This window comes from Tauraco erythrolophus, chromosome 1, assembly GCF_009769465.1.
Source record: "Tauraco erythrolophus isolate bTauEry1 chromosome 1, bTauEry1.pri, whole genome shotgun sequence".
Taxonomy (NCBI): domain Eukaryota; kingdom Metazoa; phylum Chordata; class Aves; order Musophagiformes; family Musophagidae; genus Tauraco; species Tauraco erythrolophus.
In genome coordinates, this window is record NC_141465.1 from 119,799,754 (window position 1) to 119,823,558 (window position 23,805).

The window sequence follows — 23,805 nt, forward strand, 5'->3', positions numbered from 1 at the left end:
ATCTCCACAGTGGATATGGAGATCCAACTAATGTAACTGCCATTGTCCTGAACACATGCCCACATGCCACTTTTAATAAAAAAAGCTTGAGGGAGTAGGGTTCACTGGTAATGGGTATATTTCTGCTATTGCTTTCTAAAGAGAAGACAGAACAACATGTAGTCATAGACCATAAGCTGTTTAAGAAATCACTAGTTGAAGCTACATTTTCTCTATTGTTTTGTCTCCAAACACAGTTTCTTTGACCAAAGACACTGAGAAATCTACTGTGGGATTTGTTCTGAGGCACACACCTCCACGGGTCTGAAATAATCATACAAACATCTGAATTAGGAATGGACATTAAATATTCACAGCACAATAAACACTACACTATTAATCTTCACTGTCCCTCTGAGGCTGATGGGCAATTATCATTACCCTCAATTTGCAAAGGTAAAACTAAAGCCAGAAGGTGAACTGACCTCCTCCGAGACTCCCAGGGAATCAGGGCAGGATCTTAATTAAGCTCATCAGTACGACATGACTCCCACCCTCCCGCTCAGTCAGCCACACTTCATTGCTGCTCAGAAATGTTTGGGTCTTTTCAGGCAAGTGTTCATAGAGACTTTATCCTTCTGGCCTCCCAATGGAAATCACTTCCTAGAGACAGTCTAAGCTTAATCTTCCATGCACGTTCCCTCAACTCAGTCTTTAACACTGATATATTCCTGATTTTTCTGCATATCCTGCCAAAATTGACAGACAGCCAACCTGACTGGTCTGACTCTTGTAACACAAAAGTCTTCCATCTCTCGATTCCACTCTTAAGGGTTTCACAAAGGTCCATGCTGTCAGCCACTCAGCAGCTCTAGAAAGTTGAGGGTGCCCTGTGCCCTGGCAAAGCAGAAATACGGAGCACTGCCTCACTGAATTCAGATACTCTCTGTTGCTTTTCCAGCATGAGACTGGCATTTAAATGAGAACAAATCAATTGACTTTTGATTTACAGAAATCATAACTAAAGCCTGCTGGTCAGGAGTGGCTTTCGTATAAGTTGGGGAGAAGACCTTCTACTAGGCAGGAACTTAAACATTCCTCTCTGTAAGATTCTACCACCTTCCAAATCCTCCTGGAGTTCCAGGAGATTGAATGCAATGGCTGAGAGTGTCCTTTTCACATCCATAATTGTCACAAAAGGATCACAGCATAGTGCAGTCTGGAAGGCAACTCAGGAGGTCTCCAGTCTGACCTCGTGCTCACATCAGGGTCAGCTCTGAGGTCAGACCAGGCTCTTCTTCAGGACTTCATCCAGTCACGGTTTGAAAACCTCTGATGATAGACAGCACAACCTCTCTGGGCAACCAGTGTCCCTGTCGACTGTCCTCAGGCAGTTAGAGGAAAAAGTTCCTCCTTACATCCTGTCTGATCTTCTCCTTTTTCAGTTTATGCCCATTGTCTCTTACCTTCTTGTCCTGCACTGCTATGAAGAGCCTCAAAGATCTCCCCATAGGCACTGTGTGATCCCTCAGTGTGTCCTCACAGGGCAGGTGCTCTGGATCCACCTGCATCTTGATCACCTTCCACTGAGATTGCTTCAATTTATTGATGTTTTTCTTGAATTAGAAGGCCAAAAAAGGATGCAGTATTCTAGATGTGATCTGAATGTTTGCAATCTGAATTTTATTTGATGCCACAATATCTTCTCTTGTAGCCTACAAATTGGATGAACTAAAAGCATTCTAATTGGAAACTGCCTTGGATAACTGCCCACTATCTAAAAGAGATGCCAAAAGTAGCAGCCTGCTTATTTAACTGTGACAAGAAAAATTCCTAAATCCTCAAGAAACTGTGATGACTTTCTGTTCACTTTCAACTACACTTTCATAGCCTGAATTTGCATTATTTAAACTCTTCACAATCAGAACTAATTGTCTAGTGTTCATGTGGATTTAAAGGAAACAAATTATTAGCAGGTAAAGTCAGAATATAACTAAAATAGTAATATATACTGATTAAAACCTGAGGAGACAGATCTTAGAAAGCCCAGAGCATCTGAATGTAGGCTGGTCCCACAGCTTTGCACACAGAAGGACACCATCTTTTTAATTAAAACCCATAAAGAAATGAGCATTGGCCTACATCCTGGCTCTTACTGTTTTGTGTTGCTATCAGTAAAAAGCTCCTGTGGAAACCTTCAAATTCAAAATTTTTGTTAAAAATGTAAACATTTGAAAAATTGTCTAGTAATGTTTGAATTTAGACACTTGAAATTTGGGTGATTTGACTTATCTAGAAAAAGCCGAGATACTCTGTAGGAAATAACTCACAGATTTCCAACCAAGTCTGATGAGTTTTTCTGTAAACTCAGAATTTTAAGGCCCAAAATTGACCTGAATCACACAAATGACACAGCGTAAAATGCTATAAAAAGAAATTCCATATTGCTGTGTGCAAAATCAGGTGCCTACATCCATACCAAGAAAGCCAAAGGTCTCATTCTAAATGTAAAAGCCTCTCTTAACGACAAACACGGTTGCAAACTTTGGCTGCACTAGGTGGAACCATATAAGCAATGGATCGAAATGAGCCTAATGTGTAATTATGTACAGAGAAAGCCTATTCTGGAGGTAGAGATGGGCTGCCAGGTGTTGTGTTGGGGCTGCTCTCACTTGCAGGCCTTGGTTGTCCCTGCTGCTAGTAATGGAAGATGCAAGGGATCTGGATCTTCCTGCGTACAGATGCTATTCCTGCCCACGGGGTGCCAGGGAGAGGAGGGAAAAAAAAAAAAAGCTCTGTCTTTTCTGAGTCCTGGAGGCAGATTATTCTTTTCATGTGTTCTTTTAGAGTAGAAAGAAATAACTGAAGTGTAATAATAAAATAGGTCTCTGTATCAGGTCAGACTTGGACCACTTTCATCCAGTTCACTTTTGACTTTAAAAAAGTGCAGGGAAAATCGTAGTCAAACTTTGACTATAGAAAACTGCCAATCCTGTCAAAAGCTGTTAAAGTCTGGCTCAACAAAAGGGCACAGAGCATCATGTGATTTGCTAAAAGATATGGTTAAATAGGAGCTAAATCCTTTTTCAGTTTTGATTTAAGCTCTTACTCAGTGACTTAATTAGAATGGGAAGCAGAGGAAGGCAGGCAGAAAATGGGAGTAAGGCTTCTAGCTATAAAAATACAGACAGATGTGAGCAAAGTGTATCTAGAGCTAGTAGAGAAAAAAAGCAGTAGTTTTGACCCTACTTCCTACCACACATAAGATAGACCAGTTCAGAGAAATAACTACTGATCAACCACAAGTCATCGTTTTATCACACAATCTTTTAACCTTGTGTTGTCCAATGAGATGCACACACGTCCAGTTTTATCTGGAACCTGACCACCTCGGGAACATCTTGCTGATGTGAAGTCACAGCCACATTTTACAGAGGTCATCCCAAGATACATAGTAATATGCATCTTAAGTATAAAGCTTAAAAGATATACTAAAACTGCCTAGGGAGCTGGAGCTGGGTGTCAGTCCCAGGTCTCCTGAATCTTGTTTTGTGCTTTTTTTAATTGGTAACATTTCCACCTTTCGTTCTAGGATGTTCACTCCCTCCATAATGCCTACTCCGTTGCACAGTGTGCTGATTCTTCTCAGCTCAAAGAAACTCCACAAGAAAGAAAATAAACTTTTTTTTCCTACTTTTGGTTTGGGATTTCTCACAAGAGCCAAGGCCGCATAAAGACTAAGTGGTCATTTTGTATCTCTCAGGAGCCCATCTAGCACTTACTGTCAATTGGAAGTGGGCGGTTTTGCAACTACCACACAGATTAATCGCAAACTGTTTTTCAGGTGCTATTTGTTCCCCAAATGTCAGCTCTATAGAGAGGTATTGTTACAAGCTGCTGAGATGCCTTTCGGTGGCCTGCTCCCTTGCTTTAGTCTACCTACAATTTACCTGAACAATTATTATCTTAGTGGGACAGGCCTTTTACTTGGCGGGAACTGTACCATCAACTTCAAAGGGTAGCTGGCTTGTGCCCTTAATGAATACATGTTCTGAAGCCTGGCAGTTTCCTGGGAATTGACACCTAAACAGCCAGAGAGTTGTAATGAAAAGAAAAGAGAGAAATAATAACGAGCTGCGCTGTTAAAATATAATGGGCTGCATCTCGCCCTCTGCTGAGTTGCTTTATGAAGGATTGGGGAAATGACAGAGAAAAGGGCAGGAGAAATTTATTTCTGAAGTGCCAAGAAGCAGAGTTTGTTCCTTGGAGCATCTATAGATTGGAAACAATGACAACCTTTTTGTATCCCACTGACATAGTCTGGAGATGAATGCTTATGAAACCTCGGCAAACTTCCAGAAAGTCAGTAATACGTGTGCACGGCAATGGTATCACTATTTCTGAGAAAGTCTAGTCTTCACTGATAGTTTTAGGGAAGTTCATTGGTTATACTTAAAAATATTCCCCTTTTTACCTGACAGAGAAGTGAACGGCCTGACAAATTTCATTTGGACAGATTTAATATTGTGAAGCTCCTAGTCTGTTTCCATTCAAATATTTCTGAAGCAGAAAAATAAAAAAAGAGCTGTGATTTTTTTTGATGCCTTGATTTCTTTCTGATTGTGAAAATGAGCCTGTTATAAAACTTGTCCCAGTGCTGACTATCACGGGCTGGTCCAAACAATGATTCTATATGACAGCACAGAAATTTTACCTTTAGTAATCACTGAATATCAGAAGGACAAAGCTCTTGTATAAATGTCTTGTAAAAAAGGAAAATAAGAAACAAAAAAAAAAGCGCCTCATCATGCTGTTAAACCAATGCTAAAGCTGGGGAGACAGAAGGATAGTTTAACCTTTTATACTGATTATACTGCTAATTTTAAAATACCTATTGCCATTGCAATGTTTAGATAAAAAAATATCGTTCTAGGCAATACTTTTATTGCTATTTCCATGCTCTGTCCTTTCACTCCTGCTCAGACGGACCTTGTTCCACAACTGCTCTCACTAGTCCCAGGACCTTCCTTGGAGTAAGGAGCAGGATGACATGATGGATGCTCCATCCCTGGAGACGTCCAAGGCCAGGTTGGACGAGGCCCTGAGCAACCTGATCTAGTTGGAGATATCCCTGTTCCTTGCAGGGGGGTTGGACTAGATGACCTTTGAAGGTCCCTTCCAGCCCTAACCATTCTATGATTCTATGATTAGCAGAGAGGTACCAGAATTTAAACTGTGTGACCAAAATGGGAGCTGGACTTCTTGGAAGAGCTTTGCCTTCCATCAGTTGCTTCTAATGTCATTCATAGAATAGAAAAACAGAAATAGCAACAGAACAAATTCCTGTGACTTTTGCTCTCTCCTCCAGACCATAGAGAGCTTTGTTCAATTATGAATTTCCCCCAAAGTCTGAGGGTGAAAACTTCCTGCAAGCGGCAATGGAGAAACAGGCTCTGTGAGGCAAGGTAGATCACAGACGGCTCTTTGAAGTACTTGAAAGCTATACTGATTTCTTTTTCTTTTGCCAGGACAGAGAAAATTCAGTGAGTGCAGCATCATGGACACTGATGAGCTGTTTTCTTCTAAAGATACAAATATCAGAAATTCTCTCAATAACAATGCTTTTCACAGCAATTTGGTGACTTAAGTCAGGAGTGATAGGACAAGGGGCAATGGCTTTAAACTGAAAGAGGGGAGATTTATATTAGATATAAGGAAGAAATTTTTTACAATGAGGGTGGTGAAACACTGGAACAGGTTGCCCAGAGGAGTTGTGGCGGCCCCATCCCTGAAAGTGTTCAAAACCAGGTTGGATGAGGCTTTGAGCAACCTGGTTTAGTGGAAGGTGTCCCTGCCTGTGGCAGCTAGCTTGGAATTAGATGATCTTTAAGGTTCCTTCTAACCCAAACCATTCTATGACTATACGATTATTACAATTTCCGGCCTCTATATGTAAAAGTCACAAGAAAGGACAAAACTCCCCCAAGCAGATCTTGCTTAAATACATTTGCTTGTACGTCTTGCAATGGATCTCATTAGCCATCAAATTTTAATCTTTTTTTATTGCACTCTTTTTGTATGGGGAAGACCCTTATCTTGATTAAAACCTAGAAAATTAATCCAATAGGCATCACTTGAGAACAGAGAAAGCTGAGATTCTGATCTCTCTTCTCAAGGCTTTATTTTTACTTTTAAAAGAGATATTCTGGTTTTAGACAGAAATAATCCAGGTAACTGAAACTAAGTATGCCTCCCAGGCTGAGCTGAAAGAACAACTTGCTAACATTCATTGCCAAGCTCTCTCTTCACTGATCTTCTTTTGATTCCTGACTTTTACATTCCTTGCTAAGCAGTGGCCCACTCTCTGCCTTTTTACCTAGTAAATGTTATTTTTATTTGACAGAAAACTCAATGAGCTCTGAAGGATATGACCTGCTTGAGAAATATCCAGGCTATAAGTTCTGACACTGAATGGGTAATGGGGTGGTAATTCAAGCGTTGTTACGCCTAAGGTGAAGGGAAGAATATTATGCAAAGTCACACAGTATGATCTACACCATCAGTCAAACAGGATAATGTTTACAATATGCATAAAATGTTATAGATCACATTCTAGTTTTCAAATCATTTTGTATCACAGAAAAAAATAACCCTGTAAAATCCTGGTAAGTGAAACTCCTGAGTAAAATCCTGTTCTTGTAAATATCCACAGACCACTCCATAACTATGCAGGGATTTTTTTTTCTCTCCACTGCCACTTGCTTTAGAAGAATAGAGGTCAAACTCAGTAATGTCATATCACTCATTTTTATCCTCAAACCTCCATTATTCACCAGCTGTCTCTATATTTTCTCTGCATCAAACATAAATAACCCCCGTTTCTTGCTCCTTTAGTGCTTTGCTGAAATGATTGCCTCTACGGATAATACACTGATTACGGGCAAGACCAGCCATTCTGGCAGGATAAGAGAAATGTGAAAAAAAATTGAACTTGCTTCTTCTGCATTTCTCCTTACTGTGAAGGTCACTTGTCTTCAGAATGATCAGGAGAGGTCTTTGGATGCCAGCGTTGCCAGCGGCAGGACAGCTAGCCAGCAGAGGAAATATCCATTCTTCTCTCTGAACGACCAGAACAATGCTCAAAAGCACGTAGGGCACAAACTGTACCATGGTGACCTAAGTTTATGTTACCTTTGCCTATTTCTGTACCTTTCTAGAAACAGGAACACACCATTGAGTAAACAATGCAGCCCAGATGCATAGAAAGACCACATGCTAGAATAGCCACATCAATGACATCAGTTAGAAACCAAATACATCTATGAAGTCCTTTGAAAACTGAACAATATAGGGTACACTGAGGAGTGGTCCAGGGAAGTGCTTACTTTATGATACAACACAACTTGCACAAGGAAGCTTCACTCATGGGAAAATTCTATTTTTGTGAAGATTCATGGATCAGTACAAAAAAAGTACGAAAAGTACAGCACAAAACCTTTGAAAAACACTAGTTAAAGTGTTAAAGAACTCCTCTATAGTAAATAAATTTTGACTGTAAGTAATTTGAGTGGTCAGCTCAAACACTTTCCCTAGTTTTTCTCTTTCTCAGAGGGAATCTGTGAATATAATTGTATTTATTTACAATAAATTTATTGTAAAGCCCTTTATTGTACACACAAATCCAATTTTATAGTAATCATAACAAACCAGTGAACACAAGAAGTTTTGGTGGAAAAATTTTTACCTGTCCTTATAGGTGACTATTGTGTAACGACTATGATTTTTTTCCCACAAAACCAGGCTAAAAAGAGAAGTGGGGTATATCTCAGCATAATGTATTAAGTTCACAATAAACAGCTTTGAGAGTGAATGATGATCTGGGAATTCTTTCCACAAAAAGCTCCTTATACTCTACTCTCCGAAAACATCAAGGACAGAACTTGATAAAGTTTAATGGTCCCATTGGAAGAGATTAAACTATTGGATTTACCCTTATTTTCCCAAGCTTGTTTCAGGTCAATGAAAAACATATCCAAAAAAAGAATAGGGAATATCCCATCCTATGTAAGATCCATCAGTATTTGATATGAATGAGCATGCATTACTAAAATAAGTTTTCCTTCAACACTACATTTCTAAGGGACTGTGATAGTTTGATGTGTGTGGGGGTGTTCTGGTGGCAGGGGAGGGGATTTGCTCCCTGACCACCAGACCTGGGTCCCATCCCCCCCGGGAGGTTGAGCCAAATCGGCGCCTCTGCGAATTGCCCTATTTAAGTTGGGACAAAGGGACGGGAGGCGCGGTTGTTTTGGAGGTCTTTTGCTCAGGAGCGAGGAGAGAGCAGGAGGGCGCTGCCCTCGCTCCTGGCTCCCGGCCGGGCGGCCGCTCGGGCCCGGGCAGGCGCCATGTGCTCAAGATGGCGCCGGGGGAGCCGCATGGGGGGCTCGGGAAGCGCCCCGCTCCCGGAGTGCCCGCCAGGCCGAGCTCCCCCAGAGGGGATTAAGATCTAAGAGAAAACAACCACAACGACCAGGTCAGTCAAGATGGAGCAGGAGGAGGTGTGCTGGAGCTGAAGTTTTCCCTTGCAAATCGGTGTGAAGATGGCAGGCGGCCCCCTTGCAGCCAGGGTGCACTCGGCGGAGCAGAGACCCACTCGTGGCCCGTGGAGAAACCCACGTCGGGGAAGAGATGCCTGAGCCCAGGAGAGGTTGTGGAGCAGGGGATGCGCGACCAGGTACTGTTAATAATGGGCATGGAACGCACGACGAGGTCGTGGAGGCATCTGGAATCCGTGGGACGGCCCACGCCGACACGAGTGGCAGCAGCTCCCTAAGAGGCCGAGACTGGTAAAGCCCGAACTGGTGCAATCCATGGGGAAGGATTGCAATCCTGCGGGCAGGACTTATGCTGGAAAAGTTTTGGGATTTTTCCTCGTGAGTAGGGGATCCACTGAATCAAGAGAAAAATGGTGTAAGGACTCCTCCTCCTTTATGAAATGATCAGCAGTTAACAACATGGATGAACTGACCTGCGCCACTGGGGAGGAGGTAGAGCCAGGAACAAAAGGAAAGGGGAGTGGGGAGGTTGTTGTGTTTAAGATCTGGCCTTGTTTTCTGTTTCTCCTCTCAAGTGAGCGGTTTTGTTCCCTTTTGTCTCGTTAAGTAACTGTTAATAAATTGTTTTGTTTTAAGAAAAAGCCTGAGTCATGTTTTGCCCGGGACCATGGTTGGTGAGTGCTCCCTCTCGGTTCTTGTGTCGATCCTCAGCTCTTTTATTACATTTTTCTCCTCTTCATTTTACTGGAGTGGGAGAACTGCGTGGGGTTTAGTTGCCGGATCGGCCTAACCCACGACAGGGACCATACCGGGTATATTCTTAAAAACAAAGGTAGCATTGTAAGCTGTAGTACCACACTGAACAAAGCAATGAAAGAATGTCAGTTTTAGAGATTTACTTCAGGAAGGAAGTAAATCCAATCCAGTAAGGACTGGCTGAAGTCACTGAGATTGAGACCGTAGTTTATAAAGCCCATGCACACAAAGACTTCCTTCATAACAGATCTTTACCTTATTCACATAAACTCACAGGTTTCATCAAGAAAAAATTCCCTCCACCACAGATCCCTCACTTTTAGGGTAAATCTCTTTCGGGTATTGCACAAATCTATAAAACAGGAGCATCCATACAATATTGACAGGGCAGCATTGGGATGCCTTTTACACCCCAAACACTCTCCAGGGAACTATCCCCTTGCAAGGGATGGAAACTAAAATCCATAGTTTCACTCACGTTGTACTTTGCACTTCACACAAGTTGCTAGAATGATTAGAAAATTACATCTGCATCGCCTGCTTCACTGATGAACTTCCCATGTTTCCCACCTCATGTTAATACAAACACAGTAAAGAATGGATAAAGAACTGGCACCTTGGTGTAAAGAGTCAGTTCATGTCACCAGGTATCACACTGCAAAGAACCAGCAGATACCACCACGTGGACCTTTTTGCCTTCCTCTCCAGAACACAAAGAATTCCTCCTAAAGTCAAGCTAGTGTTATTTCTTTGCTACATAAAAAGAATAGAGGCTTGAATAATGAAATATAGAATCTCAGATTCATACCTATAAACATTAACTATAGTTGCAATAGCTGGAACTTAATATAGCTCTGGATTTCATCAGGTTGGTGAACAATCATCGCCAATCTCTAAAATACATCAATATGTCTATTCACAACATTTTTTAATTATTTGGCTAGATCTAATCCTGCCACTCTCATCCAGCTGGACTCAAAGTATCTCACCAGACACTCATGACCTGAGCAAGTTTCACTCATCCACGCTGCATACAGGATGTGCATGCAGGACAGTCAAATGTCCTTAGTTAAAACCGCCACAGAAACAATGACAACAGCTCCTCATTTTTTAGCCCAACCTGTCATTCACCTTAGCATCAAACAGCTTCTAGGTACAAAAAGTAGGAAAAGCTTTTAGTGTACCGTTAAGACAACATTGCTCCTACTTCCTTTTTCATTACCGCTTACAGTGAAGAACTCTTTCATGCTGATCACTATTCAAACTTGTTTATGATGCCTGCATATCTAAAACAGAAAAGCACAGGCATGCAAGGCATAGGATTTGTGTTGTACAAGATCTCCAGGTGTTGCCTTCTAGAAACACAGATTACTGCAAGTGGCAAGGCAGATGAGCCAGGGGTGATCCACAATGGCCAGAATTCTGGCCATGAGAACATCTTCTAATGACAACACATTTACAAAGGCAGACAAGCAGCACTCTCTTAACCACCTTTGAAAACACCACCTTTGAAGAAAAATACTCATTAATTCACACTGATTACTACACAGTAGTTTTGGAAGGATACCTACCGTGGTAGGAGGATGAAACAGTAAGGACAGTTGAGTAGTGCCACGAGAGAAACTCAATCTTTGTTGTGATGAGAGCCTTTGCCCTCAATCTCATGTTCCTTCTCAAGTATGTCAGTATTTTACAACATTATATAGACATGAATATCACTGAAAAGGAAGGAAGGAAGGAGACACACATGATGTGTAACATGGTACTGCCCGGTGGGCATAAAAGAAATACACATCAGGCATTTCCCATTCTCCTCCATTCAGTGATACACATGAATCCTAACACTGCACCAGCACTGAGAAGAAATCATTCTAATTAGCCAATAGGTACTGGTTGAACACTGCAGGAGTGTAGCATGGAACCCAATAAGGAAGTTTCAAATTAAAATCCACTACACTGCTCATATATAGGGTCATGAGCAACAGAGAGACCAGTCCTTGGATCACTCTGATAGGTGGATTTCGTCTGCATGAGCGAAGTGATGGGTATGTGCTCTGTAATGAACATGAGCCCGGTGATCTGATGGCAGGGAACCATTGCTAGTCCTATGCTACAGGAAGAAGTCTGATTTAGATTACCCCACTTTCTGTCAGTGTTAGCTGTGTGAAAATATATGGTCTAGTCTTCCACACACTCACATTAATTTTATGCAGCTGTTACTACATTTTTAGTGAAAAAACTCCTGATTTATAATCAATGTAAGTAGGAGGAGGATTAAGACTAAGATATCTCTGGTGAAATAGGTGTTCAAAGCGTTTAGTGAATAATTTGATATGAATAATTAATTTGAAAAAATTGATATTTTTCCCTAGTCCTGAACAGCCCAAGAATAGAGTGTGAATGTTTAACATTTATATGCTACTTGTAATTATTTGTGAAATACATCAAGCAATTTGTGTTCTACACATAACTCGAATAGGAAATTATGATTATTAAATAAAATATAGAATTTACAACTCCCATAGCAAATTGCGTCTTTTGACTAATTTATGTAATGAGCTTAGCTAGCCTGCCCTTCATGTATTTCAAACTGCATGTTCAATATCTGCAATTATCTGTGCAGGCAACAGTTACATAAGTCATCTGATCAGTAACAGAAACACTACCATGTGAGATGCAGTCAAAATAGCGAAACCAGCATATTCTACCATTTCAAACAATTCCGAAAATACTGAAGCATGCAGTTAAAATTTACTGCTGAGTCTTTTCTGTTCAAAACCACAGGGGTAGGAAGCTTCTCGCCTCTTCAGTAAGCACTACTGTCTATAGACATACATGGAAGAGGTGGTACAAATGTGAGGTATTGCTTGTTCTTTATTTTTGTCCAGAACATTAAGTGTGTTGCTTAATGTTTTTAATACGTAAGTAGCACTGATGCGTTGCCTGAGGTTTGTCACTGGGGCTGGAGAGGGAATGGGGTGCAGCAGGAGAACAAGCAGTTAGCACATGTGAAAGAAAGGCTCGGGAAAGGCGTGGACATGGACAGCCAGTCGAGACAGCTTGAAAGTAGATTTGGTCCAATTTTCAGGTTTGGTAGGATTTCCCCTATTCCCCTTTTTGAAACATGTTTGAAGGTAGCATCTGAAAAACTACATACTTTTGATCATATCACCCTAATGATAGTTGCTGATCCCCAGTTCGACCAAACTGTGGCCTCACTGAAACATATGGGAGCTTGGTCTTTGTCTGGGATGGAACCAGGATTTCACACTTGATCCTCACAATCATGGTTGTGTTCTTTCTCTCTGCTCTTATTAAACTGTCTTACCAGGCACTTTTCCTTCTAACTGCTTTATGTCTCGTCCTCATTACTCCTAGGTATTTTTATCTAACCAACTGAACAAACCTGAAATAAGCCAAATTTGATGCAAAGCAACTTCCACTGGCTACTAGCGCTCATTATAACAGGCTGTCTCTTGCTGTTGGTGTTGGATACTCTGCAGAAAAAAAGTGAGAGACTAGAGAGCACCATAAAGCATGCTTAGAGCAAACAGCCCACTGCTGGGATATATATGACAGCAGCTGAAGCGATTCCTAAAAAGTTTGCCTTGGCACAGTAAAGTGTGACTGCGTCAGCAGTGGGCACTTGCTTACCACAGGAAAGTATCTCCACTGAACTGCAGTGCTGCCTACCACTTCTAGGTTGTCTGAAACACTGAGAAGGAGACAGCAATATACTGCAAATATAAAATAAAAAATAAGTGCTTTGAAAATATACCCAGATAACAGATCAGCCTCTCCTATTATCTGCTGCCTTCTACCTTTGACAATCCCATGAGTTCTGGGCATGTTTTCTTTACAATTAGTATTTTTATTGTGGTCACTTTCCCTCTCTCACTTCCTTATGGTCTCTTACTACATTATTCAGCAGTGAAGGTGGCAGTTTTTAAATCTGAGAGGTACTGAATGTTAAGGGCCAAAAGTTCAAATTCAATCACTGAAATAACTGGCCTGATTTTCCCCTGCACATACAAATCTGCTGCTGCTGCTGGAAATGATTTTGATGATATTTCTTTCTCATCTGTGTAATACAGCTGAGGCTATTGAGGTTTGTGGCATTTTGCACAGGTTAAATTGGTGAGTTAAAAGTGAGTTTAGTTATCTGCATAACGGTAGTGACGTCTCCCCTGCAGTCATGGATGTAGACAGATACCTCCTTAGTTATTTCCTGCACAGAGCTATGGCTCCCTCTGCACTGGCAACTCCCCCCTTCAGCTCACTTCATCTCCTTTGTGAATCTATTTTACCAGAGCCTGTTGTAATCCCTTATCATGAGCAAATGGGTGAAATTTGTGAAGTTGGGTTTGTGAAGCTGGTTGCTCCATGGGCCATTCCCTCTCCCCGACCCGCATATGCCCTATTTCTGTAAGACTCCATGGGCCACATTCCTTCAATCTGCTAGTTGCTCTTTTGCTTTGAAGAAACTTAGCAAGTCTACCAGAGGAAAACATCAAATTTTGTTTGCCTTAAACATTAAAGACAGCACAATGGTAAATACTGCCAATTTTAACACAGGACTAGTACCTTTACTTCTGTTTCCCTGACAATTTGAATGAAAAGCAAATGATGTTCTGCCTGTGAATAAAAAACTCTCCTACTCGACTGAATGCGTCTGATATCATGACAAAGAAAATACTGGTGAGTTTGAAGGCAGTACTGAAATGCATACACTAGAAACACAAACTTTTTTTTCTAAATAAGAAGGTGCTTTAATAAAAAGTACTTTAATAAAGCTGTTTTAATGAAGGACTATTTGCCTCCAAGTGATGACATGTGAGAAAAGATGTTACAAGCAGCTTCTTATTCAGAAATTAGCAGCCAAGATCAAAAATCAAAACATAAAATGTAGGTATATTATTGATGCAGAGACTGATGCAGATAACGTAGGCATAATACTGCTATAAAGGGTTGAATTTGGTGAAAAAAGCTGATGAAATAGAATAGCTGATGTTAATTCTATTGAGGCTGACTTCAAGTAGCTAGTGTTCAACCAGTTTGGTTTTTATATGGCCTTGAAAGATATGCCAACTAAAGCTGCTAAATCCATATCGCAATTAGAAACGGTTACCTTTGTTGATCAAAAAAATATGAAATGGAAGAAAAGAAAAATAACATACCATGTTCACACACAAAACAAAAAGAGCTATATCAGGGACATCAGGGAAGGTGGAATACTATAACAACACATTTTATATTGTTATACTATTCCACCCACCTTAATGGAGAACCCTTCGGTGTGGCTACGCCATAGCCTTTCGAATCCAGATTTCCTCCCACTTTCATGGTGTCACACGGCTTTCGTTGCTCAATGTATTCATTCATGGTGGACTCCAGCAGGAAGGCAAACTTCCCCTTGGATTTGCGGACACGAGCTACTCCCTCTGCAGTAGTCCTAGTGAACACTGATGGCTCAGCTGATTTCATGTAGGTCCACATCTTTTCATACACTGCTATTTTTGATCTCTGGAGAAAATTAAAAAGAAGTTAGAACAAAAGAATGTTGCAACATTTCAGAATGGCACTGTTCAAAATAAAATCTATCATACTTAATTTTTCAAACAACTGGGGTTGGGAAAAATTGTACTTTGATACGGATCTTCTTTGAATTGCATGATTATTTTAAAAGAAATAAGAAATAACAATACCAATAGTACAATATCAGATATTATGTTTAGGTCCAGTTAGCCTCTAGCAGTCACAACAAAATAACTGCAAAGTTATGACCTGAAGTTACTGTTAGATAAAGATAGTTCACACAGTCGAAGTGTTGTAAAGTGTGTTTTAAGGAGTTATATATGAAATAGATATCTACAATAAACCTGTACAAGAAAGAGAAATGATAAAATAATCTCCCCATAAATACCAAGCTGAATCTTGAGGCATTTGTCAGCTCTAACACCCACTTCTTACACCATCAAAAGGTCAATAGCTTAAGTAAGATTTCTGCTTTCAACATTCAGAGTCCAGGATTCATTCCATTTACATTCAGAAAGGCTGCACAACATTTCAAGACATTGTTCACAATAAAAGATGGAAACAGCAAATTGGACCAAATATGCTATTAAAGGAAACAAAATGCCCTAAGCTTTTGTTTTAAAGAAGTACTAGGTATATTTTTAGTACCCCAGTATCAGTGGATTTATTTTAAAGACTCTGACCCTGCAAGTAATCGAGTAAAAAATGTGCCTTCTCAAAGAACGTGCAAGAATTCATGGCTTAGAGTGCATTAGTCGGAAATTTTCCTGTCTGGGAATGCACAAGTAAAGACTTCATAAAAAATAAAACTTAATAAAAAATAAAAAAAAAATTCATTGGATGGAAGGAAGGAAATGCTGTCAGGCTGAGAACCTTCCCATGGTCATCAGATTCATTCAGCAATTCCTTTGCTTCCTCCAGCAACAGGGATACATACATGCAAACCAGCAGCGTGTCAGCTGAACACTATACAGTGCTTTTATTTAATAACAGATGGCACTTGTCTTCTCTTATGCATGCTGCAAAAGAGACTTTTTAACCCAATGCTCAAGTCAGCTTTTATTTCAGTCAATAGGAGTTTCCAGCTAAGCAAGATTTGGTCTATGAGCCCATTCCTACACTGTTCTGAGCACTCCAGGAAAAGATTCATTATTATAAAGCCCCAAAACAAAGGGCCACAGAATACTTAAATATCAAATCCTATAATCTAGGTATTATTTACATTGACAATGGCTTTAAAAAGCCTGCAACTGAGCCTTTTCATAAGTAAGAATAATTTCCCTAAAGCACTTCTTGTTACCAATTACTGAGTGACTGGTCTAACTTGAAAGTAAGTGGTATTTAATCAGAAATGTTAAATAAAAATACCACATAACAGAACATGATAAATTATCCTTGTTTTTTTTTAGCTTGTCTGTATGCATAATTTTATCTTTCTGTCGAATAGAATAGAATTTAAATTAACAACAGGTGTGCATGTCCATAATCACATCCTGCCTTGTCACCCTCTCTTTCCACCATAGTCACAGCTACTCATCATTTAAGTAGTGGTGGCTGAGAGTAGAGTGTAAGCTAAGCCACTCATGCATTCTCTTCGCTTTCCGCTGATGTAATTTCATGGATTTAAATTTACAGAAAAAAACCCAAAAACACAGAAGAGACCAGTAATGAATCAGGCATAATTTCAAGAATATTTACTTGCCGTTGTCTGCCTTCACTTCCAATCATTTTTTACATCTTAACATCCATATCTCAAATTCTTTATACATTAAACATCTAATAGGTCACTCTCCTTCAAAACTAAAAACATGCAACAGATAAAATACCTCTATTACTAAGAGGAAATAATGCTCTATATCAATTGAAAAACGTTGTACTTAAATCTATTTTTTTATGATCTAGTTTCCTCTGCTTATCAAGAGACAAAAAAATACAGTGAGTCCAACAAGGCATCTGCTCTGTAAGAACACTTTCTTCTCCCAAGCTTCCATTTATTAACATTAAATTTCTACATGTCAATCCAGAGTGAAAATTGAAAACTGAACCAACAGATATTCCTCATTAGCATATGAGGAAACATTGCAGCTTTCCCCTGCAGTCAGATAGGCTAAGATAATTTACATTTAGGGCTTTTCTGAGTAGGACTGCTAAAACTAAGCTCTGTTCCTCTTGATCAAGCTGCTTGGAACATGCAACCGTCACTGTGTCCAAACCATGAAATAAGAAAAGAGCTAATAGTATCAGAGTCTTCTTTTTCTTTATGTTGGATTTAAAATGACTTTTCCCTTTTCTGTTTTCAATCTGGAATCAAAGATTGAATAGTTGTTCAGAGTTTCTGACATTTTGATGAGAAATGATTAAATGATGAGAAAATATCCTGGAGGCTCATCTTCAGTCAGATAGTAATCACTGACATAAAAGTTACACATGACTCTAATCCCAAAACTGATGATGTTTGCTTCTATCTACACAGAATGTTAGACTTCGGAAACAAGTCTTCTCCTACTATTGTTTCAGACTAGGTCTTATTTTATGTATTATGCAAATAGTGCTTGTGCAAATATTGTCTGTCAATGTTACTTTATCTTTGTCCCTGCTTTGTGATAAATATTTTCAGAAATAACACATACCGTATCATTAGCAATCATTATACTGCTGCAGAGATTAGAAATAATTTGATAATGAGGCCTCAATTACAGAATTTTAAAATCAGTGATCAACACAGTCTAAATCTTGATAACGCTTTACATTTTGCACGTGCAACTATATATGTAGCTACTCTTAATGTTTCCCTTTGTATTTTGAAAGAAAGAAAAAATATAAAGAGAACACTGTTTTTCCTTATTTCTTCTCTTAATCCTTTAAGGTTAAAGTGAAAGAATGGCTGTCATAGATGGAGAACGAATCTTCTCTTTAAGTAGAGATCTTGCATGAAATATTGATTCAAACATAAAAGTATCTGTGTTTACAGGATGATTTAAAAAAATCGTGAAATTTTTGTGACCAAGACTGTTTTTACGTCAAAAGACCTGACCTCATTACTTCAAAATGATGGCTTGTAAAAGTGTTTTGAAACTCTTAAGAAAACAACTCTATTATTTCATTCTTTGTAATTTCCTTGGGAATTAATTTTTGCATCAACGCTTGAAATAATTGCAAGCACTGGATACTATTGATAACACAACAAGTTAGGAAATTCAAAGTTAAATAAACCAGCTTGGTCCTCAGAATCATGTTTTTAACTATCATCACCGCTTCATTCTAGTTGAAAGATCTATTCGTACACATATATTGTGGTTACCACCTCAGCTTGTGATGATATGAAACTAGAATTCCCAGAATTAAATACCTAACTTTTCATAAATTGAGTTTAAGAAGAATCTATGGGACAAGTATAGAGGAATATAAATACTGAGCACTGAGAGATTATACCGTTTTCAAGAAAAAAGGAAATCTGGCCATCTCAGGATCAAAATACTTCAGTTCTCAGACAAGTCTCCTCTATCACGTAGACATCTGATGCGAAATCAGGGCTTCTAGGGACCACAAGCTGAGTTTCTATAACTTGTGGTAAAAAATAAAGCTCCCAGAGAGCATCTGTAATGTCATACATTCTTTAGAAGAAGACAGGTGTAGTTACAAACCTGTCACTGAACTGTATCCATTAAAAAATTATGTATCAAGCACCCTCATCACTTCAGTGGGATCCCTCTAGAGCTGATGCAAAGAGTAAGGTTTTTTAAAGGCTAATTTATCTCAACATAAGACACTCGTCCCATACAGGATGCACAAGGGTGCTTTTCTTTCTCCAGTGTATACAGAAGAAATCTAGAAAACTAGCTTAGACTAAACTCCTTGGACAGCTTCATTATGTGAAGGCTCAACCACCATGTGTTGGCTCAATGCCATTTATAGCTTACAAGGCATCATCTTTTTACAGCTAAGAGAAAATATTTGCAAGTTCTTCTACGAGGATCTCTCTTGCAATAAAATGTTATTTCAAAACAGACCTTTTTGGGGTCATTTTCAGCCACTGCCCTTGAATTGATACTGTCTATAATTCAAAAATCCCATCCATAATTTTGTTAATGATTCATTGATTTCAGTTTGGCCAAACTGAAAACAGTCAAGATGCGTGGACAGTCTCCTTTCTATTGGCCAGTAAGAAGAAATTATCACTCCATCTTCCTTTCTTCTAAAAATGCCCTAAACTGCACCTTTCCAATAAATAATGTTCCTAAACTATGTAATTTCCAAGGAAAGATTACTGGCTCACAGCATTTATTCAGAGCCATGATCAAACACTAAACACACACATTCAGTCAGCTAAGCTTAACTTTTGTCTGCTAGAGACATGAAATAAAGCAGGAGGGACTGTTTATTATGTACTCCTTGTGATGTCCAGGCTCCCTGTTTTCCAGCTGGCAAACAATGACGGTTACATACCAACCACACTAACACAGGAAAGCAAATGAAAATGAAGTAATCAATACAGACAGCACAGACATATGAACAGCTATTTAGGCTATTTCCTAATGCTCCAATCACATGCCCCCGAGATATATTTTCTCTTTATTATCCATCTGAAAGCCAGCAAATTAAAAAATGCATTTCCTGCCCACCACCCAAGACACTAAAGCAAAACGCACACAGCCAAATCTGTAAGCAGAAACAAAACCTGCAAGATCCCTTGTTGTCATCATAGGCTTTCAATGCTGCACATCATTTCAGTACTGTAGCTCCTGATGAATCAATAGTGCAATGCTGCTTTAATTATCACTGCCTTCAGTATCCCTCAGGGCACCTCTTTTGCCCAATGTGACAGATCAATAAACTTTCCAATAATTAAAGTAACTGAAAACTCCAACAAATGGTGTTGCGGGGGTAAAAACGTACCTAGAGTATTGCAGGAGTTACAAACTATATGACACATAATTGCAAAGAAACATTATTTCACCCTTCTAAGCATCTTGTAAGAGCAGTCGGTAGGCAGAGCTGCTCTAATGGACATGACAACTTACTCTGAAGAACTCTTTGGTTGACCCTGAGTCCAGTGTCCCATAAGCAATTTCAGTTTGTTTGGCAAGGTCTTCTGCACTTTCTATGGGTGAGACCATTCGCTCAACAGTCAAGAAAGCAGCGAGGTTAGCAGTGTAGGATGAAATAATGATGAGCGTGAAGAACCACCAGACACCTCCAACAATGCGACCTGAGAGGGATCTAAACATGAATAAGATAATGCACATTTTCCTGTCTCTTAAGCCACAAAGTGAGAGAGAGAGAAAAAGAGAATGCACCATTATTGCTGAACATGTATCATTAAGTAACGGTCAATGGGAGGGAGATCATTTGCATTTTAAATACCAATAAATGTTTTTTTCTCTTGAATCTTAATGCCTACAGTACAGAGTCTACTGTATTAACATGTATCACGCATATACAGAAGTTCGAATTCTCTAGAACAGTAATCCCAGTCTTCTTATTATTTCAGGAAAGGCCTAACATAGCAAAAAACATGTCAAAAATACTAGGTAGGTGATCTCTTTTTGGAAACAAAAGTAAAGCATGGTAGCTGCAAATCAGTAGCTTTCCCTGTTTCCTCTTGAAAAAAAAAAAAAAAGACACAAAAGGCTTTGCACATGGATTACGTTGGCTCTAGGATTAAAATGTTCCTATCACCCTATCAATCATTCTATAAGCTACTGCAATCATTTGGACTTTCACATTTTTCTTACTTAAGAAGCAAACGTTTTGCGGTAACAGAGACATTTATGTCGAGTAAAAAAATATATTTTCTCTTTTAATACCTGTAATTTGATGAGAAGGCTGTTGAGGAATAATGTACATCCAGTCTTAACCAGTAGCAGTTTTATTGCTGCCTTCAATAATAGCAGAGTTAGGCAAATGCTGAACACTCTCAAAATCTCACTGTTAATGGCTAAACTGAAGCATTTGAGTTTGAATGATTGAGTCATTATGTTTAATTAAGTAGTTGCAGTTACTGCACACTAAATTTCCAGAACATCACAAAAGGTGGAGAAATTCAGGACTGGGATGATATATTACATCTGAGGCACCCACTCCGTAAGGCACAGCTCAGCCATACAGTGTGGCTTCTCAGAAACAGACGGTCAAATATTTCCTCTCTCATAGCTAGCGACATTCCGGAAGCAGCGCTGTAGAGCTTGCTGGGGAGCAGAAATGGGACACTCACTCATGCAAGGCAAATATTCAGCAGAATAGTGTGCATTTCATAATTGTAACACAATGGAACTAATTTAGCAACAACACAGTTCCTCTGAAGTCAACTCAGTAGAATTGTCCCCATGTATACCTGCTGTTTCTGAGAGCCATTTGTGGTTTATGCACATTGACACACAGAAAATAATAGTAATGAATGAAATTCAAAGCAGATTCTCTGTTGCTCTTATCATAGCTATTAAAAAAGAAAAAAAAAAAAAGAAAAGGCTTCTTAAAGAATGAACTTCAAAACACTGCCAGGAAAATAAACGAAGGAAGATTTTATGCCTCAGTGTTGAAGATGAAATGCAAATGTAAAAAGATTTGACACAAACCTTGGGGAAATATCACATCCTTGTTGCATAAAGGCACCCAGGGAAAACCAGAGGCTGTTGAATATGCCAAACTCATTGGGAGGCTGGTCACTGGGTCCTTCTTTCCCATCCTCTGGTTCTTCTGTGTGCCACTCATATGGGCTAAACCTGCTAACTAGGAACAGGACCACACTGACACCAATGTAGGCAAAGACTATGCACATCCAGATCTCATACGCCAAAGGGTCCAAGAAGGAAAACACTCCTGGTTTAGATTTCTGGGGCTTTTTGATCATAATGGATATCCCCAAACTCATAAAAGGCTTAGAAAAATCAATGACCTCTTCTCGTACCAAAGTGATGGTCAGAGGCGCAACAGCAATCTCTGCTTTCTATAAAGAAAAAAGAAATATAGATGTATAGATTAATTGGAGTTGGCTTATACACTCAGCTAAGCAGCTAATTCCAAAGGTATGTCATTAATATAAGGACACTGTGTGTTTCTTTCTATCACGATCTGTATTTACTCAATATGCTTTCAGTAAAACATACATATTGCAGGTTTTTATTTTACAGAATTACAGAAATACGTGATTTTCCTGCTAAGGAAAAGACTCTTGAATCTTATAGAGGTGGGCAGCAATGTAGGCAGATCATTTGAGGTATTAATCTAGATTTAAAGTAAAGGAATTCAAGGAAGAACAAAAAATGAGAATGACCCTATTACCACTGAATATATAGGGATTTTTTAATGAGATCCCAGAAACAGTCATTTATTATCGTATTTTCATAACATACAATCATTCTTTGAGGGAAGCCAGCTCATAGACTCAAGGAAGTTCCAAATAGCATGAAGCAGCAAAGGTGAATAATTATTGCTGTGATGCCACAAAACCACACACATCTCTCTTGGGGGTAAGATAGTCCAATAGGAATGAATCAGATTTTAAACAGTGCAAAAGGCAAGTATTTAGAAAACAGCTGTGCAGAATATGCAATATAAGGATAAAAAGTGTGCTGAATCCAGGGAGATTAGATAGAGACAGGAATAATTTTTAATAGGTTTCTCTAATGTGTTTTTAGAATGAAGATGCCAGTCTCGAATGAATTGTTATTGATTATGATGGTGATTATGGCTGCTAGTGATGTCTGCATGAACTATAAGGTATTGTGGCTGTGCTAATGGCTCCTTTCTGTCATTAGGGACTCAACATGACATTAAGGTTTGCTCCTTGCCTTGCCTTGCCTTGTTTGCTTTGTCTTGTACACCAAAGCTGTCATTACAGCAGTACTGAAGATGGGAATCGTAAGAGGAACTAAGACAAAAGATACACTTGGGGGGAGTGGAACAGATGTAGAAGCTGCTGAAACCTTTCTCCTGTTCAGTATCGTGGCGCTGTATTTAGGTGGATTCTCAGAGCAGAGCCCATGCTCTGTGACCAGAGTGAACTTCTGTACAGCTTATGGGCTAAGGAGGGTAACTGAGCATATTTTGAGAACACTTGGTGTTGGCTGCAAGTAACGCAGACTCACAACCTGCCTTTTGCAGTTGCGTTGCTCTGCTTCAGGCCTCAGAGATAATCTGCCTGTATTCACCCCACCCCAGGCCCAGTCATCTTCACAGGCACAATTAAGAGCTATTCATAAATCTCCGTAATAGGACCGTTGCGGTTTCATTTGCTAAATATTTAGTTGGCCCAAATTCATCTTACAGGGTAGCATCTCCAGATATAGCACTTAAGCATGTTTGCCTTTTAGGATGTTCTTAAGAACATTCATAATCAGTAAAATATACAAGGATATATTTAAATCACATCAATTTCAATGAGATTACAACATGCTGAAAATTAAGGATGTGCTTAAATAGTTTAAGTGTTACACAAATAGCTTGTGTGATAAAGAAAAAAAGAAATTGAAATGTAGGCTTTTTTGTCATCTCCACTTTTAAACAGATAAATGCATTTAAAATAGTATGTTTTTGTTATTTTATATGCTAAGTTATACTGAGATAAATATATATTTTATGGAATTCAATGTAAAACTAATTTCATGTAGTTAAAATTTAAACCTGTTTTGGTAGCTGTATAATTCTGAATAATTCAAAAGACTCATTCCAGTGCAGTGGTCCAAAAATGCAAATTTGTATTAAAATTTTTATATATTAATGATCAGATTATATCTGTAAATCTGAAATAGTTGTGATGCAAATACTTATCATAATTTAATGTAAAGATACTATAGTTTAAGCAACACAACTAAAATCATAATTTTGCAAGCATATCAGACATTATCTCTGCTAATGTCTAATGTGCTAATGTCTTGGGCAAACATTATCATAATATTGCTAATTGTCTGAATTTTAATGTAAATTTTGCAATACAAAGCATTTTTTAAAAATTGACTAACTGAAGTCTTGTGATTACGTA

General features: G+C 39.1%; 1 protein-coding gene across 8 annotated transcripts in view; it reads right to left on the reverse strand.

The window, feature by feature from the left end:
* GRIA4 (glutamate ionotropic receptor AMPA type subunit 4) overlaps positions 1-23,805 on the reverse strand; it is a 250,369-nt gene that overhangs the window by 29,329 nt on the left and 197,235 nt on the right. For 5 of the 8 annotated variants that reach the window (XM_086613693.1, XM_086613678.1, XM_086613685.1 and 2 more), the window contains 3 exons: positions 21,401-21,771; positions 19,847-20,045; positions 14,566-14,813 (listed from right to left, as the gene is read on the reverse strand). The exons of 2 other annotated variants lie outside the window; for them this stretch is intronic. In XM_086613693.1, the coding sequence (XP_086469819.1) occupies positions 14,566-14,813; positions 19,847-20,045; positions 21,401-21,771 (818 nt within the window). The remainder of the gene's footprint in view (positions 1-14,565; positions 14,814-19,846; positions 20,046-21,400; positions 21,772-23,805) is intronic. One more of the 8 variants, XM_086613700.1, reaches the window with a different exon arrangement.